This window comes from Egretta garzetta, unplaced genomic scaffold, assembly GCF_000687185.1.
Source record: "Egretta garzetta isolate BGI_Z169 unplaced genomic scaffold, ASM68718v1 scaffold187, whole genome shotgun sequence".
Lineage (NCBI taxonomy): Eukaryota > Metazoa > Chordata > Aves > Pelecaniformes > Ardeidae > Egretta > Egretta garzetta.
Genome location: NW_009260342.1, coordinates 734,203 through 754,767, shown reverse-complemented (window position 1 = coordinate 754,767; position 20,565 = coordinate 734,203). Strand labels below are relative to the sequence as shown.

General features: G+C 46.0%; 1 protein-coding gene across 8 annotated transcripts in view; it reads right to left on the bottom strand.

Moving 5' to 3' along the window:
• The window catches only part of TNN (tenascin N), a 35,652-nt gene that overhangs the window by 3,068 nt on the left and 12,019 nt on the right, over window positions 1-20,565 (bottom strand). For 4 of the 8 annotated variants that reach the window (XM_035898074.1, XM_035898073.1, XM_009642676.2 and 1 more), the window contains 13 exons: window positions 19,970-20,347; window positions 16,259-16,522; window positions 15,164-15,349; window positions 14,537-14,626; window positions 12,293-12,556; window positions 9,986-10,249; window positions 8,716-8,979; window positions 7,043-7,306; window positions 3,903-4,033; window positions 3,252-3,384; window positions 2,241-2,392; window positions 1,031-1,127; window positions 192-359 (listed from right to left, as the gene is read on the bottom strand). In XM_035898074.1, coding sequence (XP_035753967.1) covers window positions 192-359; window positions 1,031-1,127; window positions 2,241-2,392; window positions 3,252-3,384; window positions 3,903-4,033; window positions 7,043-7,306; window positions 8,716-8,979; window positions 9,986-10,249; window positions 12,293-12,556; window positions 14,537-14,626; window positions 15,164-15,349; window positions 16,259-16,522; window positions 19,970-20,347 — 2,655 coding nt within the window. Of the gene's footprint in view, window positions 1-191; window positions 1,128-2,240; window positions 2,393-3,251; window positions 3,385-3,902; window positions 4,034-7,042; window positions 7,307-8,715; window positions 8,980-9,985; window positions 10,250-12,292; window positions 12,557-14,536; window positions 14,627-15,163; window positions 15,350-16,258; window positions 16,523-19,969; window positions 20,348-20,565 lie in introns of those variants that run through there. The other 4 variants (XM_035898076.1, XM_035898077.1, XM_035898079.1 and 1 more) reach the window with 4 other exon arrangements.

The following is a 20,565-nucleotide window of genomic DNA, read 5'->3' as shown; positions in this document are numbered from 1 at the left end:
CAGGAGATGGGCATGTAGGCACGCTCTCCTCAGTCTTCCTAGGAAGTACACACTTCCCTGCTCAAAAAGAACCACATCTGATCTAACCTGACCTAATGAGCTCCCACACTACTGGCAAAACACATACACATGTCCTAGCATTTGTTTCCCTGTGTGAAGCAGAGAGAGCTCAAGCATGAGGCACTCCTCACCAGCATTGCCTCTGTAATTCCCCACCGACAGCCTGTATCTGTCCCTGCTCGAGGCAACCTGGAAGAAGTCGTAGACAGCGTAGACAGACTCGCTGGCTGTCCGCAAATCCACCCGGAGCTCATAGCGGATGGGGCTGCTGCTTGTGAGATTGTGCAGCCTGTCAAGACCTAGAAGAAAAAGAAGAATTACTCTTAAAAGGGAAAAGCCTGTTTGCCTTTGCAGTCCTAGACTCTCACCCTGTGGCCGTTTTGGTTAAATCAGCTGTTTCCTGCCTCCCTCCTTCCCTGTCATGACATTTTGCCAAGTTTATTCTGTCTTATTTTCTGGCAAGAGACAGCAGTACCAGAAAAAAAACCAAAAAGCCTAAACCAGCACAAGACAAGCTGTAGTGCAACATTATTTTTCCCAGAACATTTAAAGAATCTTGCTCCAAAGACCTTGACCTATTTAGTGCTAGATTCTCTGATCTACACCGAGTTCTCTAACAGAACAAGGCAGACAAAAAATGACCTAATCCACCAAGTTTTGTGTAGTATCCTGGACTTTGCATTTTCACAAATGCAATTTCTTTACATTTTTTCTCTCAAAGGAACACACAAGCCTGAAATAAACCTTTCCAGAGATTAGCTTGCTCTGAGACTACTCCAAAGCCCTAACATGCCAGTGGAAAGACTCGGTGGGCTTTTAGAGATCCCTCAATGTTTTGCTGGCACTTCTAGTGAAGACACAAAAGCTGACAGTTCCAGACCGCAGGCTCGGGGGGTTGGGTATTTCAGCATTTAGGTGCTTCTACAAAGCTAATCTTCAGCGCTTCACTAGTTACACCCTTGTACTGTACCAAGCCAGAATTCCCCACTGGGATCTCCAAAGCCTTCCACATAATTTTTCCAGCGTTTGTAGAAGTCCAGCTCGCCAGTGCTCCGCCTCTGAAACACCTGCAAAGCAAAGATTGCTGTGTGAGAGTTCATGACAGGCTGAGGAGAGACAAGGAGGACGGGGGTGAGAAATGCTCATCCTGATTCAAATGCAGACAAAAAGGTGAAGCATTCAGGAACAGACAACGCTAGCTGATGGTATGCTGCACCTGAGCAGGGTACACACAGGAATCCATTTCCATTTTCTGACTGCACAGAAGCACCTGGGGTGAACACTTAGTTGTGCAAATTTTGCAGTTTACTTTCCACAAGTGCCTATGGATGGCACAAATTTGAGCATGATCTAAACAGACAAAATAGGCTTAGGGACAAGATCCACAGAGACATGTGGGTCTCTAAACTTCACCAACATCAGAGGCACTTGGACAGTAACACATAGCAATTTATTTCAGCAAATAAAATCACTTTTCACTGAAAATGAAAGATGAAGAAGGGAGTAAAGATATTTTTATTTGGTCATTTAGGGAGGCAACTATCAGAGAACCTCTGATTCATTCTTTCATGTTCATACACATTCTCCACCTCAGAGCATCTGTGCTTCTGCCTCCAGATTCCCTTGAGCCACTCAACAACTACTGTGTGGTGAGGGTCCAGGTGCCAGCTTGCAGTGCTAGCATTTAAAATACTAACAGGCAGCAGCTGAACTGCATTAACTGCCCATAGATGTAACCTTATACTGTGGTCAAGATTAGACAATATAGTTTAGTTAACTCATTAGGAAAGGCAGTTAAGCTGAGCTGTATTACCTCATCTTATGCAGGGCTGAATGCACCCTCATATACAGCTCCCATGACCCAACTGGCAAGAGGTAACACATTAAGCTGTCATAACTCAGTCATTGTCCTCCATCAGCAATAATATAAGCCTGTGTGGTATTCACAACCAAACAATGAAAAAGCCTTTGAGCCATTCAGCCTCTGACAGCATTCCTAGTGACAGTTTGAGGGGGGACATCAGCATCCACGACTCTTCCTAAAACATGTCACTCCATCAAGGAAACACAGTAGTGCAGTAGAGCAAAGGGAGCCTCAGCTAACAGTAGCACCAGGTCCACGTGATTACGGCCATACAAAAAACCCAAAACAAAACAAAGAAGAGCACAGAATCACTCACTATCCAACCGCCTCCATCAGTGATCATGTCACAGTACACCTGCATTGGCCTGCTGCCATCCCCGTTCAGGTAAATGGTGTACATGCCGCTGGAGGCATTTCCGTTCTGCTGCATCTGGCTGCAGTCCGCGGGGTACGGGTGGAGAAAGCCAACTGTGAGAACAGAGACGGCAAAACTTCCCATCAGCAAAGCAGGCCATAGAGCTGGAGGAGGCATCTCACACCCTTAGCAATCTCCTAAGGACTATGGTACTGGAAGAGAAGTACAGAAGCCAGTAGCCCCCACTGTGCACTCATGCAGTGAGCAGCATCGTCAAGTTGCTGCTGGCAGCCTTCCCTGCTGCATGGAAGCTGGCACATGGATGGGGTCCCCTCAGGCTGCAAGAGATGCATTCCTGGGTTGCAGTGAGAGCAGGAAGAGTAGCCCTTGTCTGTGAAGGTGGGAGTGTCAGTAAACAGGACTTTAATTTCTCTGCATTTCACAAGTTGTCCACAATTGGCAGTCCCCATGGGCACTGGCACAGTACAAGAGGCTCCCACAGAAAGCTGGCGTGAGCTTTTGTTTGCTTTGCTGCCATTCTGGTGTACATTTCCTGACCTCTGAAAACAACCTGGGCAACTACCCAATGCTACGACAGTACTTAAACAGCTGTGCCCTACCATTACTGGGATGGTGAAGAAAGATCTCTAGTGTATCATCATCTCTCCTGCCCATTGGCAGCTCAGCAGAAGGCTTTGTCCCGCATTTGGCTAGCAAGGCTTGCCAGCAGCACTGATCAGTGTGGACAATCTCCACTCACACTATCCCATTGTGTTTCCAAGCCTCCAGATGGCATGGCTTAGAATGGCCTCCCAGCCAGGAGACACATCATTGACTCGCTAGATGGTTTGCTTATGATTGCGTAGTTTCCCAGTGCACCTGTAGAACATGAACCCTATCTCTGACCTCTACCATAGAGCACAACAGCTGCAGAGCACAGGGAGAAGTGCAACAACCAAGGCCAAATGCTACCTGTTGAGAAGGTTCTGTCTATCTGTCTGCTCTGGCGATCTCCCTTGTAGGCCATCACAAAGATGGTATAACTCGCTCCTTGTTCCAGTTGTTCCAGCGCAAACCGTTGTTCACTAGGACTCAGCTGTACTTCCTGCCAAATAAAACAGATGAAAGGTCAATCCAACTCTAAACAGCATTTAGCTTTTCTGCACCACAGTGCCTCATACTCTGTATGTATTTGCGGGCTTCTCTTGTAGAGTTCAGACAGGCACATTCACTGTATATCCTTGAAACACGAAGTCCATCTCCTCAGAAGGAAGATTTGGAGTAAGGTCTCAAGAAACCCTGTTAGGACACTGTGAACATTCTGTCCCTGGTGAGTGCTGCTCTTCCAGGTAATAACAAGTTAGAAAAGTGAAGGAGCAGACATGTTCTCTGTACCTGGAGATCTGTTGGGAAGAGGTGTTCCACTGTCAAAGTCCCTCTACAGCTTCTACTTAAGACAGTAGTGCATATTCTTCCTTAAGCTCTACCTCCCTGGGTCATGGATAGCACAGATTTCCCCTCAAAATTTTTTGCGGACCATATACCCACAAGACCCAACTGGCAGAGCCCATCATCGTAGGGGTGATTTCAGTGGGGTCTGTAGGGCTGAGGAATTTACTGTACCTTGCTCATGCCATCTTGACCCTGGTAGGTCAGAGTGTAGCCATCAATCTGTGCTGCAGGAGGAGTCCAGCTAACCACACCAGTAGAATGAGTCACATCCGATACACGGAGGTTCTTGGGAGGATCAATCTCTACCAAAAAAGAAAAGAAAATTTAAGTCCCATTGCATAAATGAAAGACAGCAACTGCAGTGCAGGGCTTGGGCTGAGCTTTCAATGCCTGATCCTGTTAACTGGGAATTCCTGAAGTCACTCAGTGACCTTCACAGCTAGCAAGAAGCAGCAGAAGCCTAGACCAAACATGGCAGGGTCTGCTACAGATCTGGTTTGGGACATTTTGTGAGCCCTGCAATTGGCCCAGGAGCTCCTGACACATCTGCCTGAGAAGTCTCCATCAGGCTCATCTCTGAGGAGCATTCACAGATAGGTCAAGTGTGGGCTTTATGCCCCAGTCCTGGAGCATGGCCCTTGTGTGGCCTGCTGAGAGCCCCTATGCCTTGTTTCCCTACTGCAGACAAAGAATGACTTCACAGGCTTTTATTGTTGTCATGCCTCAGCTTTCTTCAGTAAACACAGGAATACAAAGAAGCCCACAGCTTTACAGTTTAGTCTAGACTTGTATATGGGACACCATCTCCTTCACTGACATCAAAGGCTTAGCCAGACTCTTTCTGTGCAGTCAGACTGCCCAAGTTCAACACGAGAAGAACCAAATTATTTTTAAGCAATGCCAGTTCACGGCAGTTGTCAAAAAGCATCTGTCTTATGAGATACCCACAGCGGGGCTGCAGTGCTTCCCTCAGGATAAAAGCAATTTTCTAAAGCTCAGTTGGAAGTAACAACAATGCAAGAAGCCTCTCCCTAACTTTCATCCTGTGCTTCATATATTCTGGTGTTTTGGAAACATCTTAAGGAAAATAATTTAAGGAGTAGGTTTGTCTGGAATTTAAGGAGTACGTTTGTCTGGCTTTCCAAGTTTTAGAGAGAAGGTTCTTGGTGGACAGTGCTGGCCTTCAGGGAAGAGTTGCTCCAAGCCTGAAGTATGCCTGAGTTTATAGCAAACTATAACTGAATAATTCATCTCAATTTCTTGTTCTTCTACAGACCTCCCTGGGGGACTACAGGCATGTCATTTAACTTGTCCATTGATTCAGTTCTTTTCCATATAAACCAGGCAACAACACTTCCTAGACCTTGAAGAGTGCTATGAGGATAATCATAACGGCAATTATCATGCATCAGTGAAATATTACAGTTGTGAAAAGGCCACAGAGGAAGATAAGGCCAAGCTACGTCTATCTTAGATAAACAAGAAGCGTGGAGCAGTGTGGCTTCCCCCAGGAAACACTGCACTCCTTTGTATAGGGTTACTGCTTAAAACAGATACAAAGGCAGAGAGGAAGAAATCAAAACACCAAACATAAGGAGAACAACAGGGACAGTAACATCAACTTTCACAGAGCATGTTGTTTAAAACACTGGCTGTTCATTATAACTGAAGACCACCTTTCACTAGGCTCCAAGTTAAGCATTAGTTCATCATCTAATGAACTCGTGCTTGCTCAGCCCGGAGAAGAGAAGGCTGCAGGGAGACCTGATTGCAGCCTTTCAATACTTAAAGGGGGCCTATAGGAAAGATGGGGAAAATCTTTTTAGCAGGGACAGCTGAGACAGAACAAGGGGTAATGGTTTTAAACTAAAACAGGGCAGGATTAGACTGGATATAAGGAAGAAATTCTTTACAATGAGGGTAGTGAAACCCTGGAATGGGTTGCCCAGAGAGGTGGTGGAGGCCCCATCCCTGGAAATATTCAAGACCAGGTTGGATGGGGCTCTGAGCAACCTGATCTAGTTAGCGGTGTCCCTGCTCACTGCAGGGGGGGTTGGACTAGATGACCTCTAGGGGTCCCTTCCAACGCAAAACATTCTATGATTTTATGATTCATTTGGGAGACTGCTAAACAATTGCTTTAAATAAAACAACACAGACATCTTCTCAGAGTAGCTCATTACATGTATACCTCCCGCTGGACAGAAGAGGGAGCTAAAAGGTACCAAATCCATCACAAGAAGCAAGGGATGGGAAGGGCAGGCTCAGTCTCAGCCCTACAGTTTCACAGCACTGCTCTTGAAGGCCAGTCAGCAGTTTCCTAGGGTGCAGGAGACCACTGCAGAGCAGCTCCCTGTCACAGCCAGTTTGAATGCTAGGGAATAATCAGCTGTCACCTTAAGTAAGAAAATGTACTTTTTTTCCCTTCAGAAGCTGTATTAGTTTACCAGAGGCGATGTTACTTTTGGAAATACGACACCAAGAGAAAAAAAAAGTATGTGGGTTTCTTTTGTGCAGATATTTCAAAAATACCCCTACTAATGCTAAATGCATTCCCTCTCCCAGCAGTTTCACTTCATGTGATATTCCCAGGTGTCTCCGTTTTCATTCCTGTTCAAAAAAACAACATTTCAATTTGCTGAAACTCTCCTTGCATTTCCAGTTCCGGACAGGTTCAGTCTTTTGGCCTCAAGAGATCTCCACTTGTCCCCATCAGCTGCGCTTGACCTCTGTAAGCACTGGGGAACAGCTTGGCATCTTGCCCTAAAACCAAGCTCCAACTGTTCTATCTCACACCAGCTTGAATCATAAACTGAGAAAAGTACATTAGCAAGGGCAATGGATACAGAGTGACCCTGAAATGTTCCCAGTACGCCATAATCCTTACGGCTGACTGAACAGGACAGATTTAAGCCTGCTTGGCAGTCTCCTAGGACCAGTCTAAGGTCACAAGTCAAAGGGCAGGCCATTATTTTTAACTGTCCCCAATTCTAACATGGTTTAACTTCAGTTGTTAAACCTCTGTTATTGTTAGGCTTGATAGCAGCACATGAAGCACTGCATGCTTTTGATTAAGGTCTAGTGAAGTAAGCTGGGTACCATCTGCTGCCGTTACTCCCATATTACATCTGCCTCTTCTGTAACAGTAGTCCCTGTTATGGTAGTCTATACTCATACACTTGAATCTCCAGAATGGGTTTACCACTGTAGGCCTTCACTACCCACTACTGAGAAGAGAGATGATGAAATGTACAATAACAAGGGAGTAGGGTCCTTCTACCCCGTTTCCCTTCCCTCCTGCCCACAGTTACCTGTCAGCGTGTCAATGCTCACTCTTTTGCTCTGCTTGCTTCCCAGCTCTGCCCAGAGATGTATGGTGTACTTCATGCCAGGTTTCAATCCTGCCAGGGTGGTAATGCTCCTGTCCTTCCCCACTTCTATTTCCTTGGTGTCCCCATTAGCAGGAGCGTAGCTCACCATATACCTGTCTATGGGAGCTTGGACGCTATCCCAGGAGATGGTGGCTGAGTCCTCTGTCACTCGGTCAGTTACCAGATTCTTTGGGCTGTCCATTTCTAAGAAATAAAGCACAGTGTGGGTAAAAAACACTTATGTTCCCCTTAAAACTTTTGCTTTCTAAAGGCCCATGACTCTGCCCTCAGGAAGCGAAGGATGACATGGCCTAACTCATCTGTAGCTTTACCGAGTCTCAGTGGGTGATCACATGCTTCTGCTATTGACAATGCAGAACTGGAGAAAACAAGGTAAGACACTGAGGCACAGACATCTTCAGACAGAGGCCTCGGGAGTAAAATACCAAGCAGAGATACAGGGAAGAATGATTGTGCAGAAGGTGGTCCAACTGAAATTTAAGATTCATAAGAATTTAGGTCTGACAGCCTCAAGAGAGGCCCATTAGACCAGTTATTTGGGAGCATGTATGGCCCTGGAGTCCTGGATGACACAGGGTACACTGAGACAAAGAATAAGATGTGAGAGAATTAGGCAGCACCAATACTCTGCTCCCCTTTATCAGCATCCCCCACAAATATCTCTTTTGGAGCTGTAAGGTGTTAGCAAGGTGTAACACTTCTCCACAGTATGGTTGAGGGAAGAAGACAAAAGAGGTGGCCAAAGGAGAACATAATCATAGCTAATTCACCATGTGAAGCTACATCCCTCCTTCCATAGCTGCAAAATCACAGCCCAAGATTTCCACAGGTCGCCCATGAGAGTGTTTGTGCCTGCCCTCTTGCTCTGCTTGCTTCCTTTCCCTGCCCACACACAGATGAAGTACACCACATCTAGCTTCAAACCAATCAGAACAGCAAGACCCATGTCCTACCTCATCTCTCCCTTATTCCCAGGAAACACTAGCAGTGTCCTTTGCCAATCAGTTGGTCTGCAGCCTAGCTAAGCCACCAACTTCCATAAGCAAAACCCCTGATTATACAAGGGAATTACTGACAGTTATGAGACTTCATTCAGGCTCAAACCATTTGCTACCCTTTCATGTTTTGGGAGAAGACGGTTAAAATAAGGGCGTTTCCTTTCAAGTCTTGATTCATTGATAAATCCTGTTCTTATCAGTGACACCAGTTGAACCATCCTAAGTTTAGGCAGGATTCAACAGCAGTAGTGTATACTGTGGGGCAGAGCTCAGTCACACCTACAAAGCTTAGCATACGTGAAGACCAAAAAGAGCAGGCAAAGCTGATAAGTGAAGACCACAGTGCTTTAGCAAAGTGCTGTGAAGCTCACAGTGGGCTGACAGTTTCTGAACTAACAGAGCAGTCATTATTCCCAAAAGTTCTCTAGACTATCTATCTGAAGCTTGCAGGTGCCTGTAGCACGGATGCCCCCACATCATAGGTGACCACTAGATAAACCCGTGTCCAGTATACACTCTGCAACAGGCCAGAAGAACACAGGACAGAAAGAGAGATCACTTCCACAACACAGCATTGCGTAGAAGCTGCAATACCTGTCACTGCCTCAGTGCTGATCCTCTTGCTGTGCTGGGTTCCCTTCTCTGCCCAGAGGAAGATGACATATTCAATGCCAGGCTTCAGTCCTGTCAGAGTCGTGGTAGTCTCGTTCTTTCCCACTTCCATCTCCTCTGTGTCACCATCAACAGAGGTGTAGTTCACCACGTACCTATCTATGACAGCCTGAACCCTGTCCCAGGAGATGGTGGCTGTGTCCTCTGTCACTTGGTCAGTCACCAGGTGAGCTGGGCTGTCGATTTCTGCAGAGACAATTAAAAGTGAAGAACACAGGCTGTCATAGTCAGGCTGTACTGTGACACTCCTTCCCCTCAAGGGCTTTGCCAGTTTCTTCCTTTTTCAAGTCCTATTTCCGATCTCACACTGATTAGACCCACAAAGCTGGGAGGCACCAAGGTCCGAGGTGATTTGGCTGGGGTTTGTCTTTAATCCTTACAGAAGCTTTCTGAGGGAACAGCACAGCCAGTCCTGACCTGGACAGAAGAGAGCCCTTGCAAAGCAAGATATTGTTATTTTCTTACTTGCTCACAGTCACAAGCCTCTGAAGCTCACATAGATGTCATCTGTCCAGAAAGTGAGAGAACAACCAAAACCCTTTTGTTAGGAGACCAGGATGACCCAGGCATGCATTTACTCATCTTCCTTCAGCAAGTCCCTGGCCTAGAGCATGGGTCTCGTAAACATTTGCAACAGCTTGCAATCGATTCAGACATTCAGCATTACAATGTTGTTATAAACCAGTAACCCTCACACTGGGCAGATCACTAAACCTTCTTAACCAGTACTGGCCATACAGGGGAAAGAAAGTCCTGGTAAGAACAATCGAGGAACAAGGATTAATCATCCTATTGCAAGAAAAGGTGCCCTGCATGCTGTTAACCTCTCTGCACTTCAATTTCTTCATCCGCAAAAAGGAACTGAGCATTTCCCTATTCCATGAAGAAGGATAAATGAATTAACCAATTAAAATAAGACTGTACAAGTACATAAGAGACACTGCTGCAAAGGTTTCATTTTCCCTAACCCCAATTATTAATCACAACACAGCCCATTTGTAGCACATATAGGTAATTAGAATCTCTGTGACAAGTTGAATAGGTTTCACAGCGAGATGCACTAACCTGAAGGCTCAATATGTTAAGCCTGAATCTCCCTCTGCTGTGAAACTGCCTTGGGATGGACTTATTCAGTGTAAAGGCAAAGCTGGGCTGTAACTTATACTCTTAACTCAACCTATTGCCCTCTTACCTGTCACAGCCTCAGTGCTGGCCCTCTTGCTCTGTTGTTCTCCCTTTTCTGCCCAGATGTAAATGACGTACTCCGTGCCTGGCTTCAGCCCTGCCAAGGTAGTGACATTCTTGTCTTTCTCCACCTCTCTCTCCTCTGTGTCCCCATTAGCCGAGGTGTAGCTCACTCTGTATCTGTCTATTGAAGCCTGGACTTTGTTCCAAGAAACAGTGATTGCATCCTCTGTCACTTGGTCAGTCAACAGCTCAGCTGGGCTGTCGATTTCTGTAAGCAAAAGTCATAACTATTAGACGTTTCAGTATAGTGCTGGGGTAATCACAATGGTCTAAAGACACAGACAACACAAGTTTTATAGGCAGAGGTAGTATGTTTTATTAGACTATCAAATATGTTTGGAAAAAACAGATGAGCTTTGGGAAATGATTCTGTGCCCAAAGACATAAAAAGAGTTTGTGTGTCCAAAAACTTGCTTGTTTTTTTCTCCGGCTCAAACTAGTAAATCTAATAGATTATTATTATCTTTAGCTATAAACTGTGTTTTGATCATGCAGTGTAAATAACCGAGGCTTAAGCAAGGCCCACCGGATATCACCGTTTGTGGAGCCAAATCATTTTGTGCTGTTGGATGCAGTACATGGTAGGTAAGACAAGGCGCTAACTGCTCACAAGTCCTACCATTCTTGACACATCAGCAAGCACACTTGCATGTCAGTGCCAAGGTGGCCGAGCCTTGGCAGGGCCAGCCAGACCTCTGCCCCTGCGCTGGACGAGCTGGGCTGCTGACCTCTGCAGGAACAGTTAGGAGTGAAGGACATGGGGTGTCCCAGTGAAGTTACACTTTTTCCCCTCAAGGGCCCTGCCAATTTCTTCCTCTTCTCATCCTTTATTCCTTATCCAGGATGGGCCTGAACTACAAAGCTGGGAGGTGCCCAGTTCTAAGGTGTTTCTGCTGGGGTCTCCTCCTCACAGCTGCAACAGCAGGGCTCTTTGCTGGGGAGCAACAAAAGCACAGCTGACCCTGCACAGGCAGAGAGGAAAGCCCATGCAGAGTACGGTGTTATTGTCTCTTGCTTTCCAAAGATCACAACCTCTTGACTGGGGTGCTCTGGGAATTAACCCAAAAACCAAACTGCCTGCTCAGAATCTCTGTCTGAAATCCAGCTCTTCTGGAACAAGATTAATTCATACTAAGGCAAAACTTCCTACCTGTCACATCTTTGACATCTGCTGGGCTCCTCAATCTGCCCAGAGGCCGACAGCATACTTTTTGCTTGGCTTGAGCCCTGTCAGAGTAGTGACGCCCTTGTCCTCCCCCACCTCCATGTCCTGTGTGTCCCCATCAGTTGTGTTGTACCTCACCAAGTACCCTCCTATCAGAGGCCAGACCCTATCCCGGGAGATCGTGACTGTGTCTTCTGTCAGCCACCTGGCCGCTACGTGGACACTACACTGGCAATTTCTTATGAGAAGGTTTGAAGGTGAAGAACCAGGCAACCATGCTAGCAAGAACTCACATTCTCCACTAGAAAAAAAGCCACTTTCAATCTCCTCCCATTATTACAATCCTTCCCTTGCCCTGTTCACAGACAGAAGCATGACGCTAGATTGCACAAGCATGCAGTCACTATCACAAAGCAGCCTGCTGGAATGCAGCCCTTCAAGGACAGCCCAACAGCCCACAACCAACAGAGAGCATGGGGTTTTGTGGGTTGTTTGTTTTGGGTTTTTTTTTTTTTTTCCCACTGAACTGCTAACTACATCAGCCTAAGCAATGAAGGACTTGCAGATGCCTCCCAAATTATGGGAGCAGCATTTCTTATTCTGGCTTATTCTGCTGCAGGCTCTAAGCTCCAGGGCACAAATGCACAACCTTCTGACAGCCACACTGTCATCTACCACACACCAGCTTAGCTGCGCTATGATTGACTATCTGTGCAAAATGTGTATGGGCCCCTCTCCTGTTGGGAAAGGCCACAACAGCCACCCAAATAAAAGCTTGGAGGTGGTTTATGGGATTTTAAGGGCAAGGCATGAATCACATGTTCCAGCTATGAGGCTTCAGTTTTGGCTGTGTTTCACTGTTCTCTGTACTGGTAGTAACTGGTGCCTTGCCATTGGACCTGTCCACAACAGGACTCAAAAAAGTTTCCAAGCTGAGCTGGAGACCTGTTCAGCCACACTGACATGGATTTTTTGCCTCCCTAAAAACCTGTACAAAACAGGAGAAGCCTTACTAAAACAAGTAAAATTGATGAAGGATTTTTAAATTCAAACTCGGCTCCCTCCACTGCTGCTCCTACCACTTACCTGTCACAGCACTGGTGTTTGCCTTCTTGCTCCGCTGGGGTCCCTTCTCTGCCCAGATGTGGATGGCATATTCCATGCCTGGCTTCAGATCCAGTAAGGTGATGATGTCATTTTCACTTCCCACCTCTATTTCCTTGATGTCTCCATCAGCTGAGGTGTATCTCACCATGTACCTGTCTATCGGAGCCTCAACTTTATTCCATGAGATAGTGGCTGTATCCTCTGTCACTCGATCAGTTGCCACATTGGTTGGGCTATCAATTCCTGAGGGACAGTTCAAAGTGCAGTATTAGAAAACTCCAGCTGAATTAAACCACTACAATGCCTGTCACGACATGAGCATGTTTCCTTCATTTTGCCCTGCTGCTTTGGCCAGCTAAAACAGAGTCACCTAGGTTTGCCCTACAGCCCCTTGAGAAAGAAACACGTCCATGACAAACCAGCACGGTCAGAGGGGGGAGGAAACAGGACTGTTCTAACATTTAGATGAAACTTTCCATTTTTTTCTGCAGGAAAAGCTTGCAGGCTACCTGTCTCACCTTCCATGGGTAGCAACTTGAACATTACCTTCTCACTTGCCCTCCTCACAGCATCAAGCATAGGCCCCATCCTTCCTCTGCCTCCAGTGTCAGCCATTTGTTGCTCCTCCCTTTCTGCCTACCTCTCTCAGACTCCCCCAGGGCTTCTGCTATTTTAGGTGGTGAATCAGAGTTTAGTGGTAGCTCTTGCAATAGCTGGTATTTGCCTTAGTCGCAGCTCCTAAGTTCCAGGGGTTACATAAGAATATGAGCAGAATTACTCATTGTGGATTTTTTTTTTTCCTTTTTGAGAAGTTTTTCAGCCCCCACGTCTGCAAAGAACAGCTTTAAAACACAAGCCAAGGGTGTTCTAAATAATCAGAATCTACATGGGAAAGAGCAGCTGCCTTACAATGGCAGTGTGGAAGTTGGTTTTGTTGTTTTAAATCAATTTTCTTTTAAAGGAATAATTTGCAAAGACAACCTCAGGAATGTCAGGCCTGATTTGGGATTTTTCAGTCTTTGGATGCAGCACGCCTACCCTTTCATGAGAGAGCTGAATTTCAGAGTTTCCAGAATCTTAGGGGTAGAATGAGAGTTCAAAATTCTTCAAGCTCTCTTATGCACTATAATAGCTCAAAACTATTCTGCCACATTTTTTAAGAGCTTGAAGCAGCAATGAACCAACAGGGCTTCTGTATCTGCTTTAATATTCAGGTCTGGAATGGCTAGGCTGTCAGTAACAGGAAAGATAACAGTCAAGTAACAGAAGCATCTGCCAGGCCTTCTGAGCTGTACTGAGCGCAGTCGGAGCAGAAGTCAGCTTCAAGATGCTTCTGTGCTCTCCCCACACTGGAGATGACTACATCTGACTCAGGCTCTGTTACAAGATAAAGCAGTCCAAAGCTTCAACCTCTAAGGGCTAGCAAGCAGCTGAAGCCTCTTCAGTCACTTCACATATAAGAGGAGAAGACTCAAGCTACCATGGAAATGCCAGGGCCATGCCACTGTGCAGCCCACTGGACAAGCACAACCTCACTTCCATGCAGGCAGGTGTATTGGACCACACAGCAGGCTGGGACTGTAGTCCCCAGTGGAAATGCAGGCCTGGCAATGGTGTGCTAATCTCCTCCTCGGTCCAACCGTTCTGTTCAGTCTCGTGAACAGAAAAATAATGCTGAAGCCAGGCAATACAGGAAGGAAGAAGAACTTGTCCTCCACCTTACTGCTCCCAGGCTCAGAGACCAGACAAATGAGCAGCAGCTGAGAGCTGCGAGGCAGTCCCCGGCAGCTGCCCAGAGGATCCACGAGGAAGGGCTATGGCCAGACCGCAAATCGTGTGTGCTAGGTTTAAGTGAGATCATCCTGTCAATGATCTAGTTAGGAAAGTCATGAACCAGAGAACTTTGAGTTACTGCTGGACCCATCTCTGAGCTCGTTTGACGGTTGTTATTACAAACAGAGGCCAGCTTACTACGCTTACACTGTGTCTGGCTGGAGCCATTAGTGAAGGGTGAAGTTACTGTAAATTTAAAACCAAGGCAAAAGACTGAGCTAGGGCTAGGTTTAGTGTTTAGTATACGGTGTAGACAAGCTTAAACAAGACCTGGCTGCAGGTCATGCATGAAGAAGCAGCCAACTATGCACTTTTCATGCTGTGATCTTGACAGATCCATCCCCAAACGCTGTAGTAACATCACTGTCTTAAAAGAAACTTTCCACGTACCAGTCCTACCACTCACTGAGTATGGTTTCCCCTCCGTATTGTCTTTCACGGGTATGACTGTGACCTTGTACTCTGTGCCAGGTTTCAGACCTACAAGACCAAAAGAGAGCATGATAAACAATTAGGAAAGACAGTATTTTTTCTTAAAGAAAGCTATTTTGTTTAGTCTACTCAGTTCTTGGTTTGTAGCAGAGAGGAGCTTAAAGTTTAGATTTCCATCTGAACTTCCTTTTGTCCTGAGAATGCCTTGGTAGCACTTTTCATCCAGGCTTGCCATTAGGGCATACATTGGCATGCACAGTGAGCGGGGATTTCCATAACGTAAGCGTTACCAGCTCTGAAATAGAATATACTTTATTCCTAACATGGATGGAATTGAAGCTGGATGAATACGCCTTGAAACTATGCTATCCGCAGGGCATAGAAGCTTTCTCTCTGTGGAGACACCCATCATTATGGAATAGGAGAACCCCAGTAGATCTCACCCTGGCCTATGGCAGGCATGAGGTGAAGGAAAACTGGCCACCCACACATGAAAGAACTGTCTCAGGACTATGGTCTGACTGTCAATCACTTCTGCTGCTTCTCCCTTCCCCTGCACAGTTTGAAATACCCACAAGTACTCACCAGGGATGATGTGTCTGCTCTTAGGATCGTTGCTTTTGGGCACCATGACCTGCTTCTCATCCATCCCCACGAGGGATCTGAATTTCAGCTTGTAATAATCTACATCTGTTGGTGGGTTCTCCCACTCCACTTCCAGGGAGTGCTCCATCTCCTCTGTCACCCAGATGGCACGGAGTGCAGACAGGACTGGAAAGCATAGCAGAGGGCCATGAGGAAGCAGGATGAGCACCAAAAGGTGAATATAAGATAGGAAGTTTCTAACCAACCCCCTTCCCTCCCCAGTCCCCTGCTCTGGGACCTAAGATGTTTTCCTGAGCGAAACTGAAGAGTTAAGCAAGTACAGCACAATCATTATTTCAACAGGCTTAGTTTTATCCACAGTAACACTCCAACTCAAGAGTTTTCTGGCTCTCAGCTCCCACCTGTTGTGCTAGAAGTAAGAAAAATGTCAAAATAACCAAACTCTTCACTGTTTTTGCCAAGTGCAGGCAGACTATCAGCTGCTAACAAAATGCCATTTCAGTTCCAGAGAGAAAGTGTCAAATATGCAGTCTTTCCATACCCAGCCTCCTAAGCTTCATAGCACCAAGATCATTCAGTCCTAGGAAAAGACTATGAGGAAAACTCTCTGCTGCAGGCAAGTTTTGGCACATTAGTACCTAGGAACTACATCCTGCCTACTCTATCCCAGCCAAAACCAGGAAAAACGTGCCTCTGCATCCAGCCAAACAGTGCATTACATTTAATAACATGCTGGCCTTATCTTGCATGCTTCCATCCCTGCTTCTTGAAGTAGGCAATGTTATGGATTTCCTGGAATTCAGGGGTGTCAATGCAAGTAGGATTTGGACAAGATAAAAGGAGAGATAGGAAATTCGCAATACATTTAGCCTCAATGATATGTATCTGGAAACAGATTCTCCAAAAGAGAACAATGGCAAAAAAATGCAGCTGAGACTGGGAGGAGAAAGTGCTCTCCAGCACTCAGACAGGATGTTACAAATCTGCAAAGCCAAACAGTTTGCTCCACTTGCTTGAATCTAACTTTAAGGTCTACAACTTCTGACTCTGAAGAAGATGACTGCCTGCTCCTACCTGTACTTCCTTCTAGATACTCGGGCTCACTGGCAATCCCCTTCTTCACATGACGAAGCGTGACATTATATGTGGTGCCGGGGCGAAGATCCACAATCTCATAGCTGAGCTGCTCTTTGGGCACGTGGACTTGTTTCACCGATGTCTCATGCCCTACTGGATAATAGCTAATGAGGTAATTATCCACATCAATCATTTGATCCCAGCTGACAACCAGAGAGTTCTCTGTGGAGTTCAGCAGTTGCAGGTTCTGAGGAGCAAGCACTGGAAGAGAAACAAAGAAAAACATTGCAATGAGGATGGTATCTTGGCATTTGGTCCACGGCTACGTGGCCAAGCAAGAGATTTTTTCAAACCTATTTTGAGAACGCAGAACTGGAACTCCCAGTCTATGGCCATCTTGGATTTATCCATTTCTTTCTGCCCAATAGTGCATCATTAAATACAAATGAATATTGCAGTCAGTAACAAATATGATAATTTCCTGGACTCTTCTTTCCAGCTTCTAAACCCACACTGGCATGATTAAAACTCTCTCATAAAGCTGTCCCTTCCGATGCCTCTAGGAAGAGAAAGAAAAGCCCAAACCTTCTTTTTGTATCACTGTCAGTTATTTCAAAATGTCAACTAGTCCCCAGAACTGGGGAACACAGCTTCTCCATGGCAGAGGTAGAAAGCTGAGGTTTTATACTGATGAAAACTTACACTCGGTGCCTGGAGGAGACCTAGGCAAATCTGCAGCACATAATAAACTTCAGGACAGCAACAGTGCTTTAACTGTTTTGCCACAAGACAGACAGCTCATCAGTGTCTTGAAACAGCCCTTGAAAGCAGTCATGTAGGACGTCTACCAGAAAGTTTACCTGATTTTAATTACAAGTAAGCACATCATAAACTAATCTACCATCTACCACTTGTATTTCATTAACAAGGTGTTAACTGATAGCAAAAGCCTGTAAAAAGGCATGAGTCAGCAACATTAGGTCAGATAACATAATGAGATCCTTCTTACTTGAAAGGCAGCATTCGTTCCCTTGTGTAATTCAAAGCTCTCACCAAATTCCACCCTCAATATGTGCGTGCCATTGCTTCTGATGAAAACTTTGCACAAAATGTGAGAATATTCACCCTGCCTCTCCTTGTGGTACAGAAGCTGGATTTGAATAATCCAGCCTGGCAGTAAAATAATAAAGAACCTAAATACATATGATGTGGTTTATCCCTTGTCTAAGCATAATTCAGAAGAGGAATGTATCTGCCTCTGTGAAGAGGGGAGATGTGGCATAAGAAACCAGTTATCATCCATTTAGGACAATGCCTAGGACAGTTGGAGTTTCCGAGCAGGGTGTTCTGACGAGGAGTTCTTTGCAAAGGTGGTGACTCTCTAGCCCACAGGGATCTATTTTTGCAATGTGGTTTTTCGCTCTTCCCTGAGATGCACCAGAGCCATCTTCTCCAGCTGATGTGAATGAACCCAAGCACTTCAGGATTTGACAAAAATGTTCCTGGTCAGGGACAGGAGAAGTGGCCCTGTGAAGGTGTGAAGGGGAAGGAGGCACTGCCTGGACCTGGTAACCCTTGAAAACCTCCTCCTCTTGCTCTCTGACAGCAAAGGACCTCCCAGCCTGAAGTGAAAGGGTTCATCACAGGCACACTTCTAATTGCTGAGATGAATTAGGAGGACAGGAGGTTATGGGCCATGCCAGAGTCCATCCTGTGTTCTGCTTGCGCTCATCAATCTCTCTCCATCAGGGAGCCTCTCCTGAGGAAGCAGGCTGAGGCCCTAATGGCCGAAGCAAGCAGGAAACGAGCCGCACATTTATAGATCCAGCGCTGGATGGAGAGCTGACACAGGGGCTTGTGAGGAACCCTGGCTCCCCTGGGAGCAGCAAAGAGTCCTGCTTTATTTTCCTTTCTGATTTCCTGATTACAGCATCAACACACAGACTTAGTCGTTAACCTAATATTGTACTGAGATACCAAACAACTGGTTTTGTGGACACCCTTGTTTTAAACTGCTGGTTTATTCATCTTCAGATATCCCACAGTGCTATTTTGGAGCGCCAGTAAACAAAGTTCGGGAAGAGCACAGGCAAATACCTGAGTCCTTGTCCTCTATTTCTCCTTCACAAGGAATTGCGAGACATTAATTATACTGTAGAATGCTTGACAGTAACTGCCAGATGTTCAGACATTCCAGTTACCATGGCAATATGCAACAAAATGTGTCATTTCATGATCTGAGACATACAAGCATAATAAAAATAATAAATAAATAAAAACAATGCTTAGCATAAATCTCCCCGGATGCAGAAATCACTCTAAATTGGAACAGAAAAGGCAATTTGACTTTGACAAAGCTATGGGAGAGGAGTGTTTGGCTCCATATACTGAGATGGGAAACATTTGCCTTTGGACTTAAAACAGTTTTTAAGTAGGAGTGGAGGTGCTGTGCTCAGAAACAGTTGCAAAATGTATTTGCAATATGCATTAACTCTGTAGTGCTTGCTCACTAATATATTCAGAAACCAGAGGCCACTTTCATGGCCTGTAAAACAGGTGCAGGTGTTGTGTAAGGAAGAGGATCCAAATCTGGACCCAGTCAGCCCTTTGGGAAAGGCTGGCTGGGCAACAGTTCTCTGGGAGAATTGTTTCTGCTCTGGGAGAAATTCTTCTGCTCACCAGCTCTGTAAAGGTGCTGCCTACTGTGCAGCAAATCCTGACATCCTGACAGGAGAGAAGAGTGCTGGAGCCACAGAGAAACCTCTCTGAATAGCATGGAAGGGGTAAGAGGAGTGAAGTTTTGACACAGAGCTCTCATTTGGATGAAGAATTTGAGCTAATAAGATTTTAAATAAAAGGTGAGTCTCTAAGCAGACAGGTCAGGCCTGAGAGGTGAGGGATGATCCAGAGCAGACAAGACCTGCCAGTGAAGTCACTGCAAACCCTTACCGAGCGATAGCCAGTGCTCAGCCTTCTTCTCAGCCACTTCTCCTTCCTGAGGAGCTGTGAAAGATTATACTAAGCAGCGATGTGCTGAGAAGGAAAGGCGGCTCCCAGGGTAAAAGGCTGAGAGCAGAAGCCCAGAGTATCAATTTGCGCTTATAGGGAGATTATAGGCTTTTCAGAATAGGCACCAAACCATCGAGCTTTAAGCAGAAACTGCTGGACATACACTCAAGGTCAGCTTGGTCAGGTTTTCTCAGGCAAATCCTACTGCCTTGTAACAAAGCAGAATAAGGGAGAGTTTCTGAAAGACCTCACTTCAAAGGTAGGTTATTTAAAGGATTTACACATCATTGTCTCACAGGTTTTATCAAATCAAGCACCTTATTGGCAAGCAGCGCACACTGCAGCAAACGTTATTTTACCTTCTGTTGTCTCATTTGTATGTCAAGAAACAGACTCTGGCTCGCTTTTTAATTACAGGCTCCGTACCATTTTGCTCTCTCCTTCAGCTGCTACACACAGGTTTGTGCTAGCACTACCTTAAACTGAGTTTCCACCTTTCCCCAATTCGAAGTGTTTTCCAGGCAATTCTCAAAGACAAGAACCTCTCATCAACCCCTAGCCCAGCAGGAACTTGTAGAGGAACACGATGACTCCAGGCTTGGCTTACCTACAGTATTAGCTAAACGCTTCTTGGGCAGGTAAAGAGGGAAGCTTAGAATGAAAGAAAGGAGGGAGTATTAACTCACAAGCGTATCTTACCCTGGGAGCAGTCAAGGCCAAAGAAGCCATCGTGGCAGTAGCACTCTCCAGTGTCACAGAACCCATTGCCACTGCAGTCCCCAGGACATCGTTTCTCACTGCAGTCCTCTCCAATGAACTCCTCGTAGCACTGGCAGACCCCTTTGGCTGTGTCACAGATGCCGTTGCCACTGCAGTTCTCAGGACAGAGCTGCTGGCTGCAGTCCTCGCCAAAGTAAGGCTCATCACAGACACACTTCCCACCATCACAGTGCCCACGGCCGCTGCAGTGGCTGGGGCAGGCGGAGCGGGAGCAGTCGCTGCCCTCCCAACCCTCAGCACACTCACAGCTGCAAGTCTCATAGAGGAAAGTCCCATGGCCACTGCAATGCGAGACACCTGGCCAGAGCAGCACCACGATGTACAGCAGCAAGTGTGACACACAGATGAGAGAAAAGAAAAAAAGAAAAATTAGGAACATAGCAATGGACAGGTAGTACAAAGGTGTGATCAAGGTCATTAAAGGGAAAGCATAAACATCAGTGGAAAACATGGGCTGAAAAAGACCTGAGGGCATCACCTTGTCCATCTGCCCCAGGTCCAAGGAGGGACCAGCT